This window comes from Cryptomeria japonica, chromosome 7 (assembly GCF_030272615.1).
Source record: "Cryptomeria japonica chromosome 7, Sugi_1.0, whole genome shotgun sequence".
In the NCBI taxonomy this organism is placed as follows: Eukaryota; Viridiplantae; Streptophyta; class Pinopsida; order Cupressales; family Cupressaceae; genus Cryptomeria; species Cryptomeria japonica.
Window position 1 is genome coordinate 854,236,703 of NC_081411.1, and position 18,727 is coordinate 854,255,429.

Genomic DNA, 18,727 nt, shown 5'->3' on the forward strand with positions numbered 1-18,727 from the left:
TTCCCATGTGTTGTTAGTGCAAAGGTTCAACACCCTTGTTTAGCTACTTCTAATATAAAAAACATCGTGAAAGATAAACAAAATATTACACTCTAGTCAATATGTACACTTCTTTGTGGTGCTTTATTGTTAGGACATTTAGAGTAATTGGTTTATCTTCATGTCTTGTGAAATTCATTAATATTGTTCTTCAAATGACGAGTCTCTTTTTGAGTGCTTATAAGATTTTTCCTAATTTTCATCGTTCCTTGATGTTCATTCTTGTTTTTTTAAAACCTCTTCTCACATAGGTGATTTTCCTAAGTTACTTGATTGCTTGCCTTTTAAGTTAATTATTGAGGATTACAATACTCTTATCATTTGTGACACTTTTAAGGTGGCGATGTATAAAATAAAAACACATAAAGTGCTAAATTTGGTGAATTTCATCCAAGTCTAAGTGGGTTAACATTTCTATACCTATTTATGATTATTGTGATTTATTTTCATGAAAATTCAAGATATGAGGGGCATCTCTAATGATATATTATACATAATATTATGAACTTTGTTTGGATGCTAAGTCATTTAGGCACAAAATTTGAAAAATGCATCTCAAGTTGGCTTTGATGATTAAAGATGATTTTTTTGAATTATACCAATTTGTTATTGTGTATGGATTTCTAATATAGTACCAATTGCTATAATTGATAAGATTATGTAAAGTGTGGACTGATTGATAACCACTCTCATCATCTTAACCAAAATGTATCCTTTTTGCTTTGGCCTTTTTATTTATGCTATGTATGTTGTGTTCCTACTTCATCATGTCTTCTATGATACTTTGTTTCATTTTACCTTGACATTTTGCTTATGCCTTGTTTGTTGCAAGTTTTCTTTTCTTATTATCATTTTACCTTCTTTCTTATGTTCATAAATACACGTGTCTTCATTTTTGTGTTTTTAACACTCTGGGCATTCCCTTGTGTCATTTATCTTATTCTAAATCGGTGATCTTACATGCCTATCTTGTGCTTCATATACTTTTTCATGTTTACATCTTATGTTTATCATGCTTAACATGCTTATAATGATTATATATTACAATCTTATGGTTACACATGTTTATGTTTAGAATGTTAACATCTTATGAGCATATATTTATATTTATCATGTTTACATATTATAAACAAATGTTTATGATGATTATCCTTTGTCAATTCTTATCATGACAACATCTTACATTTTTATGCTTATATGTTTTCTATTAACACATTTGACATTATCATTTGATTATTTTCCCTAGCATTGGGGCAACATAGAGGACATTTATTGCCTCCTTATACATGATTTTTTGTATTATATATTACATTTACATATACTTAAATGATTATTTATCAACACTTTTTCCTTGCCCTAATTGGGGCAAATTTGGGAATCTTGCTTCCTCTTTCATACATGAGCTTTCATGGTCATATTTTAATATGTTGGTACATGTTTCTCACACAATATCTTTGTATTCTTACATGCTTAAGGGTTTTACAAGATCGTATCTTTTTCTCCTTTCCTCCAAATATTTGTGTCCCTTATATACAACCAATTGGAGGGGGCATACATTATTTTATTTCTAAACAAGGCCCTTATTTCCATAATAGGTGGATTCAATTTACCTTTTAATTTTTCTTCATTAGAAGTTTTACCAGTTGTGCTTATACATTTTTCAGATGGTTGACATGCGATACTCATTGAAATTTTGATGAGGAGCACTCCCCTCACACACCCAAACACATGCTTTGATACCACTGATGAAGGGATAAACCACCCAACAACCAAGAATAAAATGGAAATTGTAAGAAAAAAATATTTACTATCTACTACAATCAATGGAATACAGTGTTCATAAAGATTTACAAACCATAGCCACATGGGATATCTCATTACAAAAAATATCTACAAGCTAGAGCTACAAGCTATACTTCACAAACTTCGAAATGAAGGAAAATTGTTCTCAACTTCTAATGATCAACTCAATTTTGAACAATCATCTCAACTCTAAACGGTTCAACTTTGAATGATGAAACAACTAGCCCAAGCCCTCAATTTATAACATTTTTGTGCTTATTGGAAATACCACACCCCCTTTTGGTAGGCAACACATGGACACCAATAAAAACAACACAGAGCCAATGGAAGACCAAACATGGAAAATCTCTTCAACTTCCAAAGTTGGGTGCCTAATAGAGAGATCCTTTCATTTGCTTCACAACTCTTCAACTTCACCAAAGTGGATGCCTAAGAAAGAGACTCTTTACTCTTTGTAACCACCCCTATGGCATGTGTTAACAAGTATTTTTCACTTCCCAAAGTGGATGCTAAGGTGGGAAATTCCTCCTTTTTTCTTTTTAATCATCATTGACACGTGTCCACTATTGAAAAATACATTAACCATATGGCGTAGACCACAAATAATAAATTATTTTATCTCCCATGTTCTCTTGAACACTTTCCAAGGTATGTGGAGACACATAATAGCCTACATTTATCCCTAATAGAATTATTCACCAAACTTAACCAAATTAAATTAATATTTTTGGGTGATGCAAGCTTGCTCTTACACTCTTGGATGCTCCAACATCAAATTTTTTCTTCTATGCTTTTAGGTTTTGAGATGAAGCTCTCATTATGAGGAGAGTATATAAAATTGGCATCCATATACATATGTTATTTTTATGAGTGACTAAATATTTACTTTCATGTTGAGTGCATGCTTTATTTTGACACATATCTTCATATTAGTTCACACACAAGTCAAAGTGGAGGTAGAAAGTAATAGAAAATGACAATACCCTACACTTCTCCCATTTGCTTTTGGCCCATTTTGATTGTGTTGTTCCCAATGTAATGACTATTGTACAAGAAACATATTTTAATGCAAAAATAGGTAAATAACTTGATCCTTACTCGATTCCATCTACACATATCCCTAAGACATCCCTAAGGACTAGTCTTGATTCTAAGTTTGTCCATTCCTTTTCTTGGGTTAGATGTATAGTCATTTAGTTTTACTGGTGTAGAAATGACCCCCAAACTTTCCAAATTCAAATTTAACATTTGGGCTCTGTTCAATTACCTTTAATTAGTTGTTATGAGCCAACTTAAGTGTGAAACTTATTAAATTTTGTGCAAGGTTGTTGCATTTAAGGACAAAACCTAATTGACCTTTACACATTGAGTGATCTAGGACTTAAAAAAGAGAGCTCTATTATTCGTTGCATCACAAGGACATGATATAATTATTGTATCAACACTCTAGGAATGTTGTATGACTACTTGTTGTCTTTAACATTTGTTCTATATTGTTAACTTGGTAATAATGGTTTGACCACAAGAGAATTCTTTTGCATGGCAAGCTCATTACTAATGCCTATATGCACAATCCATTTTCAAGCATGTCATAGATATTGAGGTAAGTTGATTCTAGGTGATTGAAGAATGAAGTTTAGACTTGTGAATGATGTTCATATCCACTTGTAGGGTTCAATTTTGCATTTGTAAAGATCAATTTTCTAGTTGCAAAAGCATACCAAGCAAGACACAATACACTTCTCATTCCCAAAGTGTTTGTCTAACAAGTCTGAATTATCTATACGAAGACAAAAAATCATCTAATAACATCTAACACAACAAGACTAACCTAAAACCTTGAGCTAGTTACATTTATTTTATAAAATTAAATTTCGTGCATCTATTCACTATTGCTCTCAATTACAATTCTTAATCTTAAACTAATTTGTCATTCAATATGAATTAATTAATTTTTCTTAAAATATTTATGTGAAGTGTGTTATTTTTTCTTACTATTCTATTATTTCTTATGTATTAAATCATCAATCCCCAACTAACCCTGATTTAGCCAACCAAGTTGCGAGAGCTAGGGATGCTCTTAGGAAACATCAACAAGTTAAGATCAAGGGAGCCATGATTAGAGCTTGTAGCCATTGGCTTCAATTTGGGGATAAAGGCTCAAAGTTCTTCTTTAATCTGCTTAAAAAAAAAAACCGGGAAAAAATTGGCAGGCTTCTTGTTGATAACAAGGAGATTGTTGATATTGACAACATCAAAGATGCCTTTACCTTATTCTATAAAAACCTTTTCACTTCAAAAGAATATGAGGTTGTCAAGGCCATGAGACTTAAATGTAGATCCATTATTCCCTATAGAATCTCTGAGGAAGAGTCTTTCCTCCTAAAGCAGAAGATCACTGTCGAGGAAGTTCAAAGAGCCATCAACTCTCTTAATAATTATAAAACTCCTGGACCTGATGGTCTCCCTGTCGAGTTCTATAAAGCTAACCTGGATTGGATTAGCATGGATCTACATGATATCTACACAGAGGCTAATGAACATGGCACCCTTGGTGATTCCATCAACAAGGGCACCATCAAGCTTATGCCCAAGGATGGTGATAAAGCCCTTATTAAAAATTGGAGACTCGTTACCCTTCTTAATGTGTCCTATAAGATCTTGGCTAAAATTCTGGCCATTTGCCTTGAGAAAATTCTTCCCAAGTTCATCTGCCCCACCCAAACCAGTTTCATTAAAGGTAGATATATCCTTGAAAACCTCATCACTAGTTGGGAGGCTATGGAGTGGTCTAAGGTGTCTGGATAGGACACTACTATGTTTCTTCTTGACTTTGAGAAAACCTATGATAGGCTTGAATGGGACTTTATTATCATGATGCTTGAAGCTTTTGGCTTCCCTTGGGAGTTCTGTAATTATGTTAAGGTACTCCTCCAAGATGCCTCTGCCCATATTGAAGTTAATGGTACCCTCTCCTCCTCCATAATGTTGTCTTGTTCTATCAGACAGGGGTGCCCCCTGGCCCCTGCTCCTTTTGTCATTGCCTCTGATGCTCTCTTCTACCTCCTAAGGGATAATTCCCTCTCCCCTAATGTGAAAGGGGTTAGGCTTCCTGATGATAACGACCTGTTGAGTATTCAATTTGCCGATGATACGACTTTGTTCCTTGAGCTCACTAATAAGAACTTGGAGAATCTCAGTAAAAAAATCAAGATATTTGGTGAGATCTCTGGGGCCTGGATCTCCCAGTCCAAGTCAACTTTCCTAGGGTGGAAAGAACACCCTCCTGACTGGCTTAGATAGTATGGCTACCAATGGGGTGACCCTAACAAAATTGTCAGGTATCTTGGTATATCATTCTCCATTTCTCCCTCCCTTAAGGATATGTGGTTATGGGTTAGGGAGAAAATTGATAAGAAACTTATTAAGTGGAACAACAGGTTCCTTTCCTTGGCTGGTAGGGTCCAAGTTTGCCGGAAAATCCTTTCCTCCTACAATATCTACTATTCCTCTGCTTGGATGTTTAGTAACTATCCAATTCTTGAAATTCAGAAGGATGTTAGACAATTCCTGTGGTTTGATGGCAAAGGGAATAATAAAATGCATGATGTTAACTAGAAGTGGTGTCATATTGAGAAAAAACTTGGAGGCCTTGGGCTGAAAGATCTCAGGACCCAAGGTATTGCTCTCGCAGCCAAATTGATCTTCTATGCTTTTGAGGGCCAAGAACCTTGGAAGGTCTTGGTTAGAAACATTATTGAGAGGGCTATGCCGAAAGGTGCTAAGTCTTGGAAAGGATTACCCTGTCTCCGTCCAAGGCACTTGTGTGTTTAAATCTGTTTGGAAAGCTTGGGAGTATGTTAGGAAATATATGGTCAACACTAATGTCAACAATAATGGCCTTGTTCATGGCGAAAGATCTATTTGGTGGAATCTCTTCCACGCTGCCAAACCTTTGGCCCTTACTCAAGGTTGCTCGGCCAAAGCTTGGGCCAAAAAAGGAATAACCTATTTAATTGGCATTCTGGAACATGGCACTCTTATCAGTTGGGAAGAACTTAGTACCAAGTATAACCTCCCCCCTGCTGATCTAGGTCTTCCTAAGGACTGTGATGCTGACTCTCATAAATTTCTATCATTTAAATGGGCTGATGGTTCTCTTTTGTCTAAAATCAAGGCCCGCAATATCTACATTGTTTTGGCTTATGATGATTCCATTACCAATCATGTTAATCTGTTATGGTATACTGACTTATCTATCATGCATTGGCAGAAATTTTTTAACAGGCTCTAGAAAAGTCTGATTGCGCCCAAAATTAAATGCTTTAAATGGCTCATGATGCTTGACAGGCTTCCTCTCAGGAAGGATCTATATAATGCTGATTTGTGTTCTATATGTAATTTACCTGAAACTGGTAGGCATATTCTTTTTGACTGCTCTATTGCTAAGGAGATCAGGTTAATGTTTGGTTTCTCTATCTTTGGTCTTGTGAACATTATGGAAATCATTTCTGGTTATATTCAGGGGCTTAAGCAGGATGCTAATATCTTTTGGTTTATTCTTTCTGCTAACATTCTTTGGTATATATGGAAGATAAGGAATGAAGATAGGTTTGAAGGCCAAGCCAGGGCCCTTACTAAGTCTTTTCGACGACTCACCTTTTTTAACATTGTTGTGCAGGTTTCCATTAATACGAACTTGGAAAGGAATAAGCTCCTGAGGTTTCTCATAGATGTGCATGCTACTATGTTCATCTATGAGTTGAAAGATGGCTATGAGTGGAGACGGAACGCAGAGAACCTGTCTTCCTTCGAAGAGACCCCCAAGATACTGACCATTGAGATCAAGGATAACAGGGAGCCTTCTTTTGACCAGGTGGAGATGCTTGCTCAGTTTCAGAACCGTAAGAACATTGTGTGGATGGAAGGTCCGTGTGGGTGGACGACATGGGTTGGAGCCCATGATGATATCTTGCAATGATGTGTTCTCTTTTGGCTCCTTTTTGCTTTTACGATTATTGTCAGGCGTTGCTATGGACATACTGTATTGCGCAACTGTACATGATCAATTACACTTGCTTTTTTTTTGATGCTATCCTAAATTGGTGACAAATTTTTTGTTCTGAGGCCTGACCTCCTTGTACTCTCTGTTTACTCTCGATTTCTAATTATAAAAAAAGATATAAAAATGCTCAAAATACCACATACATACACTCTAACATTCTATATTTATAATTATTTTATATTTAAAAGTAAATTGTATACACTTCCTAAATATCTTTTAGCTAATTAAAAATAATCATACAATTAACTTCAAGAATAAAACACAAGTAATCTTTCTAATTAAATATACTTAAAAATAATGCTATTTAAAGTTAAAAAATGAGGAAATTATTTTTTAATCTTGTGTCTTATAAAATGAAGTTTAGCTAGAGATAATCTCTCTTTTAAATAAATAAAAAAGTTATTTAATTTTTATAATACATTTTATATAATATTTTTTTTTGACATTCAAAAACCATAGACTACCATTATAATTACAAAATAACACAATTTTTTTCCGTGTTAGGGATTTGATCAAAATGTATTTAGATATAATTTACTTCGAAAAGTCTGCGCAAATCGTGTTTAAATATTAATTATTAAACATTGCTTCCTAGTAACTAGCCGTGAGAATTTCTTTCACACCAAATATGACATTTCTTTTTTTAACCTTTTAAACTCCTTACAAGTATATCCGCGACTTAAAATAAATGGAAATCATAAAAAAATATATTATCTTCTGTTCAAACTGAGAGCAGAGTGTCTTCCTCAACTTGAACTGCCATGGCTGCCCTCATCCATGGCGGCATTTCTTCTATTGGTTTGAAGAATTTCAATTACAAGGGCAGGACATCCCCGCTTTTCAAAGATACCCACACATCTTTTTTGTCTGTTCAGAGTGAGTATATGCTCAAACTTTAATTTGTTGAGAGTTCTTAACCTTAATTTTATTCAATGCTCATGAATTGATTGATGGTAGCAGGGCGAAAATTTAATTTGAAAGTCAGAGCAGCAGAAACAGACACCAACGAAGGTTAGAGTTCGTATCAGAGATTAAGAGCATATATAATTGAGGGTCATAATTTTGTATCTCTAGGCTGTTTTTATGGCTTCCTTTCTGTTAAAACACATACGTGATAAAGGGCATATGAATTGTTGTGTCACAATTGGTTAGGGCTTGTAGATTAGTGGTTCCTAATGTGTATTTTATTTGCCACTCTACAGTTGAAGTTGTCTTGTCTGATATTTTTATTTATATTTTTTCATTTTGAGCTTCTGAGTATCAGGGCCAAAAATACCACGATTAAGCTATGGAGGCATATTTTTCATTTAAGCGTATAAAAATTGGTACATAGAAGCTATATTCCAGTTGTAGGTATGAAGAAATTTGTATTAGTCTCACTAGAAATTTTCAATTGACAACAAATGGAAGGAAAATGCCACAAAAAATGTGAAAATGTTTAAAATATAGGTATATTCCTTTATATTGCATAATCATCTCTTGGTTTACTTTTCCACTTTTAAAATTTCAGCTATTATCAATACGACCAAAACAATTTGTTCTTTAGCACTTGGAATAGATCTGGGGATGGGCTTGAGTTTTGACTGTGAGGTGTCTCTATATGGAAATCTTTTTGATAGCTCTAGCACAGAATTCTTTTGCCATTTGTCTTGAAATTAGGCAAATCCTTAACTTTTCAGCCACAGATCTCAACTTCCTAATCTGGTTACTTTAAAACTGACCGAGAACAGTAACATGTGCGCAACCTGTAATGTTAGCATAAAAAATTAACTTGAAGTATTTCATTGCAAGAAGAGAAACTTAATCAAATAGTCGTACACAACAAAACACTCTAGAAGACCACCTTGAAGCATCACCTTATTAATGGGTGCTGTTAATTTATAGGTAGAAATAATTTCTCCCTGTCAGTCTTTGACATTCAATTCAATATCTTCCCAGGCTACGTATGCTTTTTCCATTACGTGTTTCTTTATAAATGTTTTATTGGGTATTGTGGCCTACAATTTCTTAAATACTGTTCTAATAATCTAAGCTTTTCTTTACTGCTTTAACAGTCACATCTAGAAGCCCAGATAAGGCACCTGCCACAAATGCAGGATCATCTAACATCAATCAGCTTCTTGGAATGAAAGGAGCAGCACAAGAAGCGGTATGTGCATGCTATCTTCTGCAATTTCATTTGTTTTATTCAAATGAAAATACGTTCTTTTTTATATTCAATGTCATGTTTATTTCAATGTATTATATTTTCAATACTACTAGTACTGGCAAAACAATACTGCCAGTTTATCATTTAAATTTTCTAGTATTGACTTCAACAGAACTACAATATTGTATGGGGAATTTCAAGATTTGTGTAATTTACTAATTTCAATATTACCGAACTGGCACTTGTAGCATCATGAGCTTTCACTATGAAATTTATTATACTTGCAATACGTGCAGCACTGCAAATTGGCATGCAGATTTCAAAGCATTTATTTTTGCAAACATATGTTGAGTGAATCATAAGTTTTGGTTTGAGAAACAATTGATCCATGTTATAGTTTGGAAACTTGGAAGCCTGCCTCACACTTGGGACCTGTTGCATGTTTTTTACATTTTTGGCATCATCACTCTTCTGGTCACATTAGACTAGCTTACAGAGTTGAGTCTGTACCAGCTTGTATCCTTTGATAGATATCAGTGTTGACCAGCCATTTCCAACTTTTACACTAGGAGAACCTCATCCCAGCAGTTACTTTCAAGGCAGGTAGTACCTGTCATAAAATGAGCACTTTTTGTTGGCAACAGATATGCTATTTGAAGGACCAAGTAGCTGTCAGATAAGACACAACCATTGGTCTAATTATTTACAACAAACATGTTACTGACACTACCTCAGCTGACGATTACAATAATTGAAGTAAATTGATAAACAACATAACATAATGATTTATTGTTTTTGTTTAAGGGAAAAACAGGTTTTGAGGGGACCTGAAACCCCTTACAACAGGTTTTGAAGGGACCGATACAATGTGGTTGACGACATCATTTACTACAAGGACAAAATTTATCTGGTACTCGAGTCTAAGATGAAGGAAAAGATTCTGAAGGAAATGCACGACTCTCCCTTGGCCGGACACCTGGGATACTTGAAAACCTACAGACAGATCCGAGAAAGGTTTTCCTGGAAGGGACTTAAGAACGACGTCCTGCAGTATGTGCGGGAATGCGCCACCTGCCAGCAGAACAAATCTGAGCACACCTTACCGGCCGGACTGCTGCAACCACTGCCAATCCCGGACTAGAAATGGGATAGCATCTTGATGGATTTCATTACTGGGCTCCCCAAAGTGCAAGGAAAGGATTCCATTTTCGTCGTAGTTAACCGCTTGACCAAGTATGCCCATTTTTTTGCAATCCCCACAGGATACCAAGCAGTTCAAGTGGCTGAGTTGTTCTTCCGTGAGGTATTCCACTTACATGGTCTACCGCGAAACATAGTCAGTGACAGGGATAGCCATTTTTTGAGTACCTTCTGGATGGAGTTATTTCAGTTGGTAGGAACTGAGTTGTCGCCTAGCACGAGCTACCATCTGCAGACAGACGGACAGACCGAGATTGTGAACAAATGGCTGGAGGGTTATCTCAGGAACTACGTCTCAGCTCAATAGAAGGCTTGGGTTCGCTGGCTACATTTGGGTGAACATTGTTCAACACCACCTATCACATGTTGATAGGCATGCCACCCTTCAAAGCACTGTACAGTTATGAACCTTCTTCATTTGTTGATCTGGCATTGGGAGACAGTCATGCATCGAGGGCCAAAGATTGGCTTCAGGAGAGTTTAGACATCCTGACATCTCTCAAAGATAACCTGCAGAAGGCTCAAAACCAGCAAAAGATGTATGCTGACCGACACCGGGTTGAGCGAACTTTTGAGGTGGGCGATTTGGCATACCTCCGACTTCAACCGTACAGACAATCCTCCTTGAAGACAAGTGGTAAGGAGAAGTTGAAGCTGCATTTCTATGGACCCTACAGGGTGGTTCGGAGGGTGGGTGAAGTTGCCTACGAGTTGGAGCTTCTTGAGGGGAGTCGGATTCACAATGTTTTTCACGTATCATGTCTCAAGGAGGCCGTCGGGCAGCGCATCACAGTGTCCAAGGATTTGCTACCCATCGACGAGGAAGGAAAACTAATTCTTGAGCCGACAGGGATCATCGAGGTCAGAGAAAAGAGGCTGAGATCATGCACAATTAAGGAGTTCCTTGTGCACTGGAAGAATCTACCCATCGAGGATGCCACCTGGGAAGGTGAGCAAATTCTGGAGCATCCAAGCCTGCAATTGCTTGAGGGCAAGCAATTTTTGGCCCGGGAGTACTGTGATGTCCCTGGTATAATTAAATAATAAATTTAATTACTTTATTGTAAGGCCTCAAATTTAATAACAAATCTTTCGGGCCCTTTATTTAATTAGATTAGGCAAGTCTTAGTTTGGTCGTGTTAACCCTTCGGGAAGTTTTCTGGAGCCCATATATATGTCCGAGTTATTTTTTGTCATAGGTATGCGAATTTTGGTATTTTTTTCTATTGTGCGAATTCTTGTTGGAGTTCTGTTATCTGCCATTTCGGAGGTGAAAGACCCTCGCTATTTGGTATTTGCAGTTTCGGTTAGATTCACCCCTCACCCTATTCTGTTTTGTGTACTCGTTCTGGATCTGGCAAATCTTGAATCTCAACATTGTTTACTTTCTCCAGTTGCATATCTGTAAATCTGATATACATGCATAAGGGATTCCTAACATTCAAAATTCATTACTTATGGAAGATCAACCCCTTCACCGCACACTCGCTAAAGCCCACCGTACGGTTATACCACCGTACATCTCACCTTCACAGTACATTCCCACTGTACGTCACACCTCCATCGTATGTCCTCACCGTACCTTCCCACAATACATCTCATCCCACTGTACATCTCACCTCACCCTACATCTCACCACACCGAACATCATCACCATACATCTCACCCCACAGTACATCATCACAGTACATCCCCACCGTACACCCTCACCTACACCGTACGGTTCCACACCCTCATCGTACGCAGCACCCTTACCTCCATCGTACACCCTCACCCTCACCGTACGGTCACACCTCGTACATTCACAATCTTGCCGTACATAGACAAAGGACATTACTTTACAACAACTAATTCGCTCATGTACCTCTCAAAGGGTCCAGAGCAAATTTTCATTATAGGTCTGTTGACGTGGCTAAAATCGCATTGCTACGACTTCATCCGGCCAACGCAGAATAGAATACTAAGAATCCTATCCTCTCTTGAAATAAGGAAATCCCTAATGCTGTACTAATTTGATCAATGGGGATTACCTCAATGTTTCGGTTGTCGAGTCTTGACTGCAAGATAGCTTAGCGGTTTGATGTGTTTTGCTGGAAACACAAAGGGGACTTAAGGTTTAGACGGAATTGGTTTCAAAAGAGTTCTCTAAAGTTCAACAGTCCTATATCATCTGATCTTGCTTGGATTGATACTATCTCAACTTGACTGTATGGCTTCTTTTGATAAAAAAGGGGAAAAAGGAAGGGAAAAAAGAGATAGAGAATATCTAATTAATTTATCTAAGATAACATATTCAGGAAGATAGATAGAAACCTCAAAAAATCAGATTTAACATTATCAGCTAATAAAGCACAATGTTGTAAAATCTAGTGCAATCTTCAAAGGGAGCTGAATTTTCATGCTACTAAACATAAATGCAGAATTTGACATCCATTCATTTGATGTTTAACAACTGAACTAAGCACACAAATGGGTTCAGACTAACCATGCAGGGGGAATGACAATTAGCCAATCCTTAATGGTATGAACACCAAGGTTTCTATCAAATATTATCTTAAAAATACTATCTGAAAACGAAATGCGTAACAAGAATATTAAATGGTGGAGAAGGAGACCATGCACTCACAAAGAAATGAGACGGCTTTAATTTCCATTAATTTTGCATGAATTTCGCCAGAGTTTCAACAACAATCTTAGACTTCTTACAAAAATAATGGAAAACCAACCCCTTTAAATAGAGCTTCAAATTTAGATGAATGGCCAAGATCAAAACAAAACAAGCGGCCCAAATTCATCAATACAACATAGTACCCATGCCCATAAATAGGAGGCAAAATATCAACAACCACCAAAGGAGAAATAATAACTACCCAAAAAAGACAATTAATAACTACCAAAAAGCAGCTCAAAAAGTGCACATGCACGGAGCTCAAAATTTACAACCGACTTGGCAGTTAGAAATGAACTTTATGGCCAAAAAGTGCCTTTTAAGATTCTAAAAGAATTCTGCACTTTATGAAAGCACTTTTTCTTTTTCTATTGTAGACCCTTTCTCTAGAAATTCATCCTCGGCGTGCAAATATTCCTTCCAGAGGTCCCGACCTGCCGCACGTTTTGCCCGAACATAGTCTTGAAATTTGATGGATAGCTAGAACAACACCATGAACTGAGGCATAGGAGGATGGCGTATTTTATATTGCATGCCCTCCAAATGACGATCTACATGCTTTAACCCATCCTTCTAGTCGGACTGATGAGCTTCAAAACACAAAATGTCTGAATGCAATCCACTGGCAAAATCCAGGTCCTCCGTGGAGTATGCGACCTTATCTATTCTCAATCTATCCTCCCAGTCCAGCTGCACTAGGTTGTCGAACAAACTATTTTTCCAGCCCAGAACCATTGATCGGAGGATCCTCCCACCAAGGTCCCTCATGTCTTTCAAGATTTCCTCGCATTCCGCCTGCTCTTTATTAATGGTATCTTTTGTTTCACTCTTCATATTGGCGGTCTAGTACCATTCTTCAAAGATGCCGATGTCATAGGGATCCAGGATAGCGGACAATGTGGGAATCTGCGCGTGGGTCTAGAAAAGAGCCCTCATGAGGGGAAGAGTTGTAGCAACGACCTCATGAACCCCGAGACATTCCCTCTTCACCTCGAACAATTTGACCAAAATGGTCTCTCGGTGGTGGGCCATTTCCTTTACATCTTCAATGATCAGCTCTCCCTTTTCCTTAATGTCTCGAATCCATTCCTTGACAGCCTTGGCGGTATCCCGTACTCCCTCAAACTCTGTTGTAGTCCTTTTTGCCAATGCTGATGGGGGAACATGGGATTTGGGGGCATGATGCAATGGTTTCAGCAGGTGATCAATGTACCCCTCGGCCTGCTCAGCATGAACTCGGTACATGTTTCTCTCAGCAGATATCTCGTCGAGTTGCCTGAGCATATTTTGCACGGAGTCCTGGAACTCCTCCCTTTTTTGTTCTTTGGTGGCTCGCCCTATCGAGACGGTTGTAATGCTATAATCGACCAACGCAATTTGATCTGCTGGCTTATCGACAGGCAGGGTAGCGATATGGATGTTGCGGTTCCTCTGCTCATCCTTGGTGATCCGAGAGTAGGTCTTAGGCTTTTTCTTCCCTTTGGACTTTGTTTCCCCTATGCGAGAGAAAATATCTTCCAAGTCGATAGGTGGCTTGGTGGCTGCCTTCCGTTGTGCACGAGCAACTAAGCAGTCTTGAGGTATGATCTGCCCAGATGTTATGGCCAAATTTCCACTCTGCTCCTTAGAGGTTTCAGCTGGTTTACTGCATATCTGCAATTGATCTGTCATAAAAGGAGCAGATGCAGTATCCAGCCCTTTACTTATAGCTGAGTTCTCCCCTACCTCATTGAACAATTGTCGGGTATCCCCATGTGATGGTTGCTCCTCAGTTCTGTCGAGCTTGTGGGTCTCATCCCCCTTTCGTTCTCCTTCGACAGTGGTGTCATCTTTGCCGGTGCTATGCAGTTGTAATTCATGTCGACTCCCCTGGGTGAGTTCATGTATATCAGCCTCTCGATTGGACGGAATTCCTCCTTCCTCAACTTGATTTCCAGGTTCACTAGAATCAATGATCCTCACCTCTGCATTTAGTTCATTTTGTGTCGGAGGATTATTAGCCTCGAATGCATCAACATCGCTCTGGGAGGGCGGAGCAAGTATATAGTCAAGTTCAACTACATCATCCTCGGAACTGAGGTCCTTGGATGATGAAGTGACTTCTGGCCTTCTAATAGGGACCTTTTCCCTTCTAGTCCTTTTTGACGTCCGAGTCCCTCTATTAGCTCTGGCTTTCTTCCTCTTTCGGGTTTCTCAACCTCTTCCTTTGGTGCATTTGAGGTTCCCTCATCTTCCGAGGACTGAGAATCGAGACTACCCATCATATGGTATGTGAATTGAATTCCCTCATGGGTTAGTCTCTCAATCTGCTGGTGTAACCAATGATCGGTGTACCTTCCCGGAGCTGCCATAACTACCTCAAAATCAGTAATCGGATCCTGAGACCAATCAATGCCCGACAAGAGGTACTTTACTGCCTCAAACTCCTGAACCTGCAAGCAATTGCCAGAGTCTGTCACTTGATCCGGGACTCGACGGTATTCATAAAGTCGCATTTGCTACACACTTAACCTTGAATATTCACGCCGTCGGACCTCATAGTCATCAGAACAATTCTTTCAATAGTCCTCAATTGGTTCCTTTGCTCTATAGTGCCTGCCATAGGCTCTTTTTGCCAAATTGTCATGATCAAAACATTTCCTTGGGAAATGTTCCTGTAGGCTATAAGATGCTAACTCGACAAGTGACTCATCGGCTTCCACTGAATTTTTGAAATGTACATCGAGGTTACCCAAAATCATAGGGAAGGTGAATCCAGATTGTTTCTTATCTTTGAGTAGGCTATCCGCTGGATGTGCTTGCCTTGCAACTTCCATAAGAATTACTTTGTCTGTTGGATAGCATGGAAGTCGGAACGGAGCTCCCTCAAAGCCGACTATCCGGATATAGGAGAACATAGGGAATTGAATAAACCAGGCGCAGTACTTTTGTACCAAAATGGTAGCCTACTCTGAGAGCCTTATGTGCAATCCCCCCTGCATCAACCTGACTAGGCGCATTGTGAAGGCATCATTGACATGCTCATATTGACCAATTGCATAAGCCGGGTTGTTCTTTTCCCTCTGAGCTATGTCATAGTAATGTAGCTGAGGATAGCAGTCGTACACCTTTATCTGATTGGGCCCATTCGCGATTTCACCCTTCTTGATTAACCTTGTCAGTAGCTGGTGTCGGGCGAACATATAAACTAGGTAAGAGGTCATGGTGAAGTGCTTCTTCTCTTCAAGTTCGACCAACTGGGTATGAATATTATCACTGATGATCTGAGTCCAGTCGAACTTGGATTTCCCGGCAAAGAGCTGCTCTGTAAAGTAGAACATCCACTCTTCAAAAAAGTTAGATTGAGGGAGTCCCATAACCCGGTTGAGCAAGGTGACCATATCACCATGCTCATTGTGAAAGTCACTTCTGGGGGTCTTTTTCCCGATTCTAATACTCGGAGGCCTTCTCTCCTTATACCATTCTTCGTTTATCAATGCCTTGCATTTAGCAAGGTACATGTCATATGCAACTTGTGCTTCATCTATGGTTGTCGCAATGGGGTTATCCGGGAACGGGATGTCGAATGCTTCGCCAATGGCCTCAGGTGTGAAGTCAGCTAAGACCATATTTTCCAGAACCACTAATCTGGTCTCTGGCTGATAATGTCGGGCAGCCTCAACTACTAGCTCATAATTCTTCACTGATGGAGGAAATCCTGCTGCCTGGGCGATACCACTTTCCATCATCCGCCTAGGCCTGCCGTAGGCATTTGGAGAATATACTCGGTCTTTGAAGTCCTGAATGTCTATGTGGCCCAAGTCAGTATCGCCTATGTTTTCCCATATGCTCTGGACTTTTGACTCCCTCAGTCCTCCTCTCTGGTACTGGTATTTCATCTTCGTGCCTTTGCGGGGAATGTCTGATTTAGAAACCCGAGATGTTTCGGCTACACCAGGTGTCTTTGAGGATTCTACCGCAGATTTAGGCATTTATCCTGCACAACCGGACGTGAATTACGAGATGAGATGAAGGAAACAAACAGGTTAGTCAATAAAAAGAGGATGACGTTAGCACATAAGGATCAAAGGAAAATTGAATTTAGAAGAAAGTACGATGCTTCAGCAAAAGAGCCTGATTAATTTGGAAATGAAATGTTATTAAGCTCTTCGTTTAGAATTTGCTACTCGGCTGCGGTTCAGGGCTAGGGTGTTCAATGATTGCTAAATTTGCACTTAAAGTCTTTAAGTTCAGTTTTCAAAAATAAGGTTCAAAATTTCCTCTGTCTGAAATTTGCATTCTTGGGTTAATTTTCTTGACAGACTCTGCTTTAAATGCTTTGTTTGATGCCTTTCAAAAGGAAAAAATGCGGTCTAGAAAATTTCACCATTTGATTAATTTTATATTATCTGCTTAAACACATTTATTTTAAATGATTTCAAAGGAGACAAAGTGAGCTTACCTGGCAAACAAGGTGTCAATCCTGCGATCTTCCCAAACTTCGTGTTAGAAGGGCTTTGTGCAAACTCGGCCTGTAGGGTCGTTCTAAAAACTTTGAAAATGCCCTTTCCTTTAACTCACGTGATTTTCAAATTGCCCAATTTTTGGGCTGGAGGAAACATATGGAAACCCTAAGACACCGCCTAGGCTCTACTTCGCGACTTCGGTGCTTGGAGGGTTTTGCAAATTTCAAATCATGAAAACTCCTAAATTCTCCTCTCGCGATTTCTTGGTCACTGGCGATTTTTGGGGAAAGGAGGGGTTTTCTTGCAAACGCTAAAGCTTAATCGCTTCAATATTCTGGCGAAAACCGGTTTGGGGGTGATTTCAAAAGGTTTTAAATTTAAACGCTTCACTTGACCTTGCGAACTTCAGCCTTTAACCTTCTTTTGCAAACTTTCCTCCATCTTCGCGTTTTACCTTTGCGCGATTTCCTTTGAAACTTTGCTCTTCTGACATTTCGCCTTTAACCCCCGAAAATCGGCAAATATGGAGCTTTTGCGAACTTTTAGATTTTCGGACATTTTACCTGTTCGCCGAAATTCGGGCTATATGGACATTTAAAAAAATAAAAATAAATTTTGCTTTAAGTTTCGCGTTTTACCTGTGCGCCGAAATTCAGGCCAATTTGCTCTTTTGCGAACTCTTTCACTTTTAACGTTTTGCCTCTGTGTGGAATTTCGGCTCAAAACGAGCTTTTGCAAACCTTTTCACTTCCTAACGTTTTCCCTTTCTAATGTTTTCCCTTTATCGCCAAACTCCGGGCTATATGGGTATTTTGCAAACTTTTTCACTTTTAACGTTTTCCCTTTGGTGCGCCGAACTTTGGGCTAAAACGTTTTTTTGCGAACTCTTTCACTTTTAACGTTTTCCCTCTGCGCCGAATTTTGGCTCGAAACAAGCTTTTGCAAACCTTTTCACTTTATTGCCGAACTTCGGGCTATATGGGTATTTTGCAACCTTTTTCACTTTTAACATTTTCCCTTTGGTGCGTCGAACTTCGGGCTAAAATGCTTTTTTGCAAACATTTGACATTTGACACTTGATCTTTGTCTTCTGAAAATTGGCAAATATGGGGCTTTTGCAAACTTTTAAAGACAGTTGACATTTTATCCCTATTCGCCGAATTTTGACCCTCAAGGCGATTTTGCGAACTCTAATTTTCCCGTTTTACCTTTATCGCCAAACTTTGACCTTTATTGCTCTTTTTGCGAACCTTAACATTTTGACGTTGCCCTCAGATTTGGCGAAAATCGGGTCAAAAGGATATCTCGCAAGGTTTTGAAACTTAGGCGTTTACTTCATCTAGCAAATTCCCAGGCTT

At 38.6% G+C, this 18,727-nt stretch overlaps 1 protein-coding gene across 1 annotated transcript in view; it reads left to right on the top strand.

Moving 5' to 3' along the window:
* The first annotated feature begins 7,585 nt into the window (after positions 1-7,585).
* The window catches only part of LOC131028942 (chlorophyll synthase, chloroplastic), an 89,691-nt gene continuing 78,549 nt past the window's right edge, over positions 7,586-18,727 (top strand). Inside the window, exons 1-3 of the mRNA XM_057959320.2 lie at positions 7,586-7,783; positions 7,868-7,918; positions 8,962-9,056. Coding sequence (XP_057815303.1) covers positions 7,669-7,783; positions 7,868-7,918; positions 8,962-9,056 — 261 coding nt within the window. The 5' untranslated portion in view covers positions 7,586-7,668. The remainder of the gene's footprint in view (positions 7,784-7,867; positions 7,919-8,961; positions 9,057-18,727) is intronic.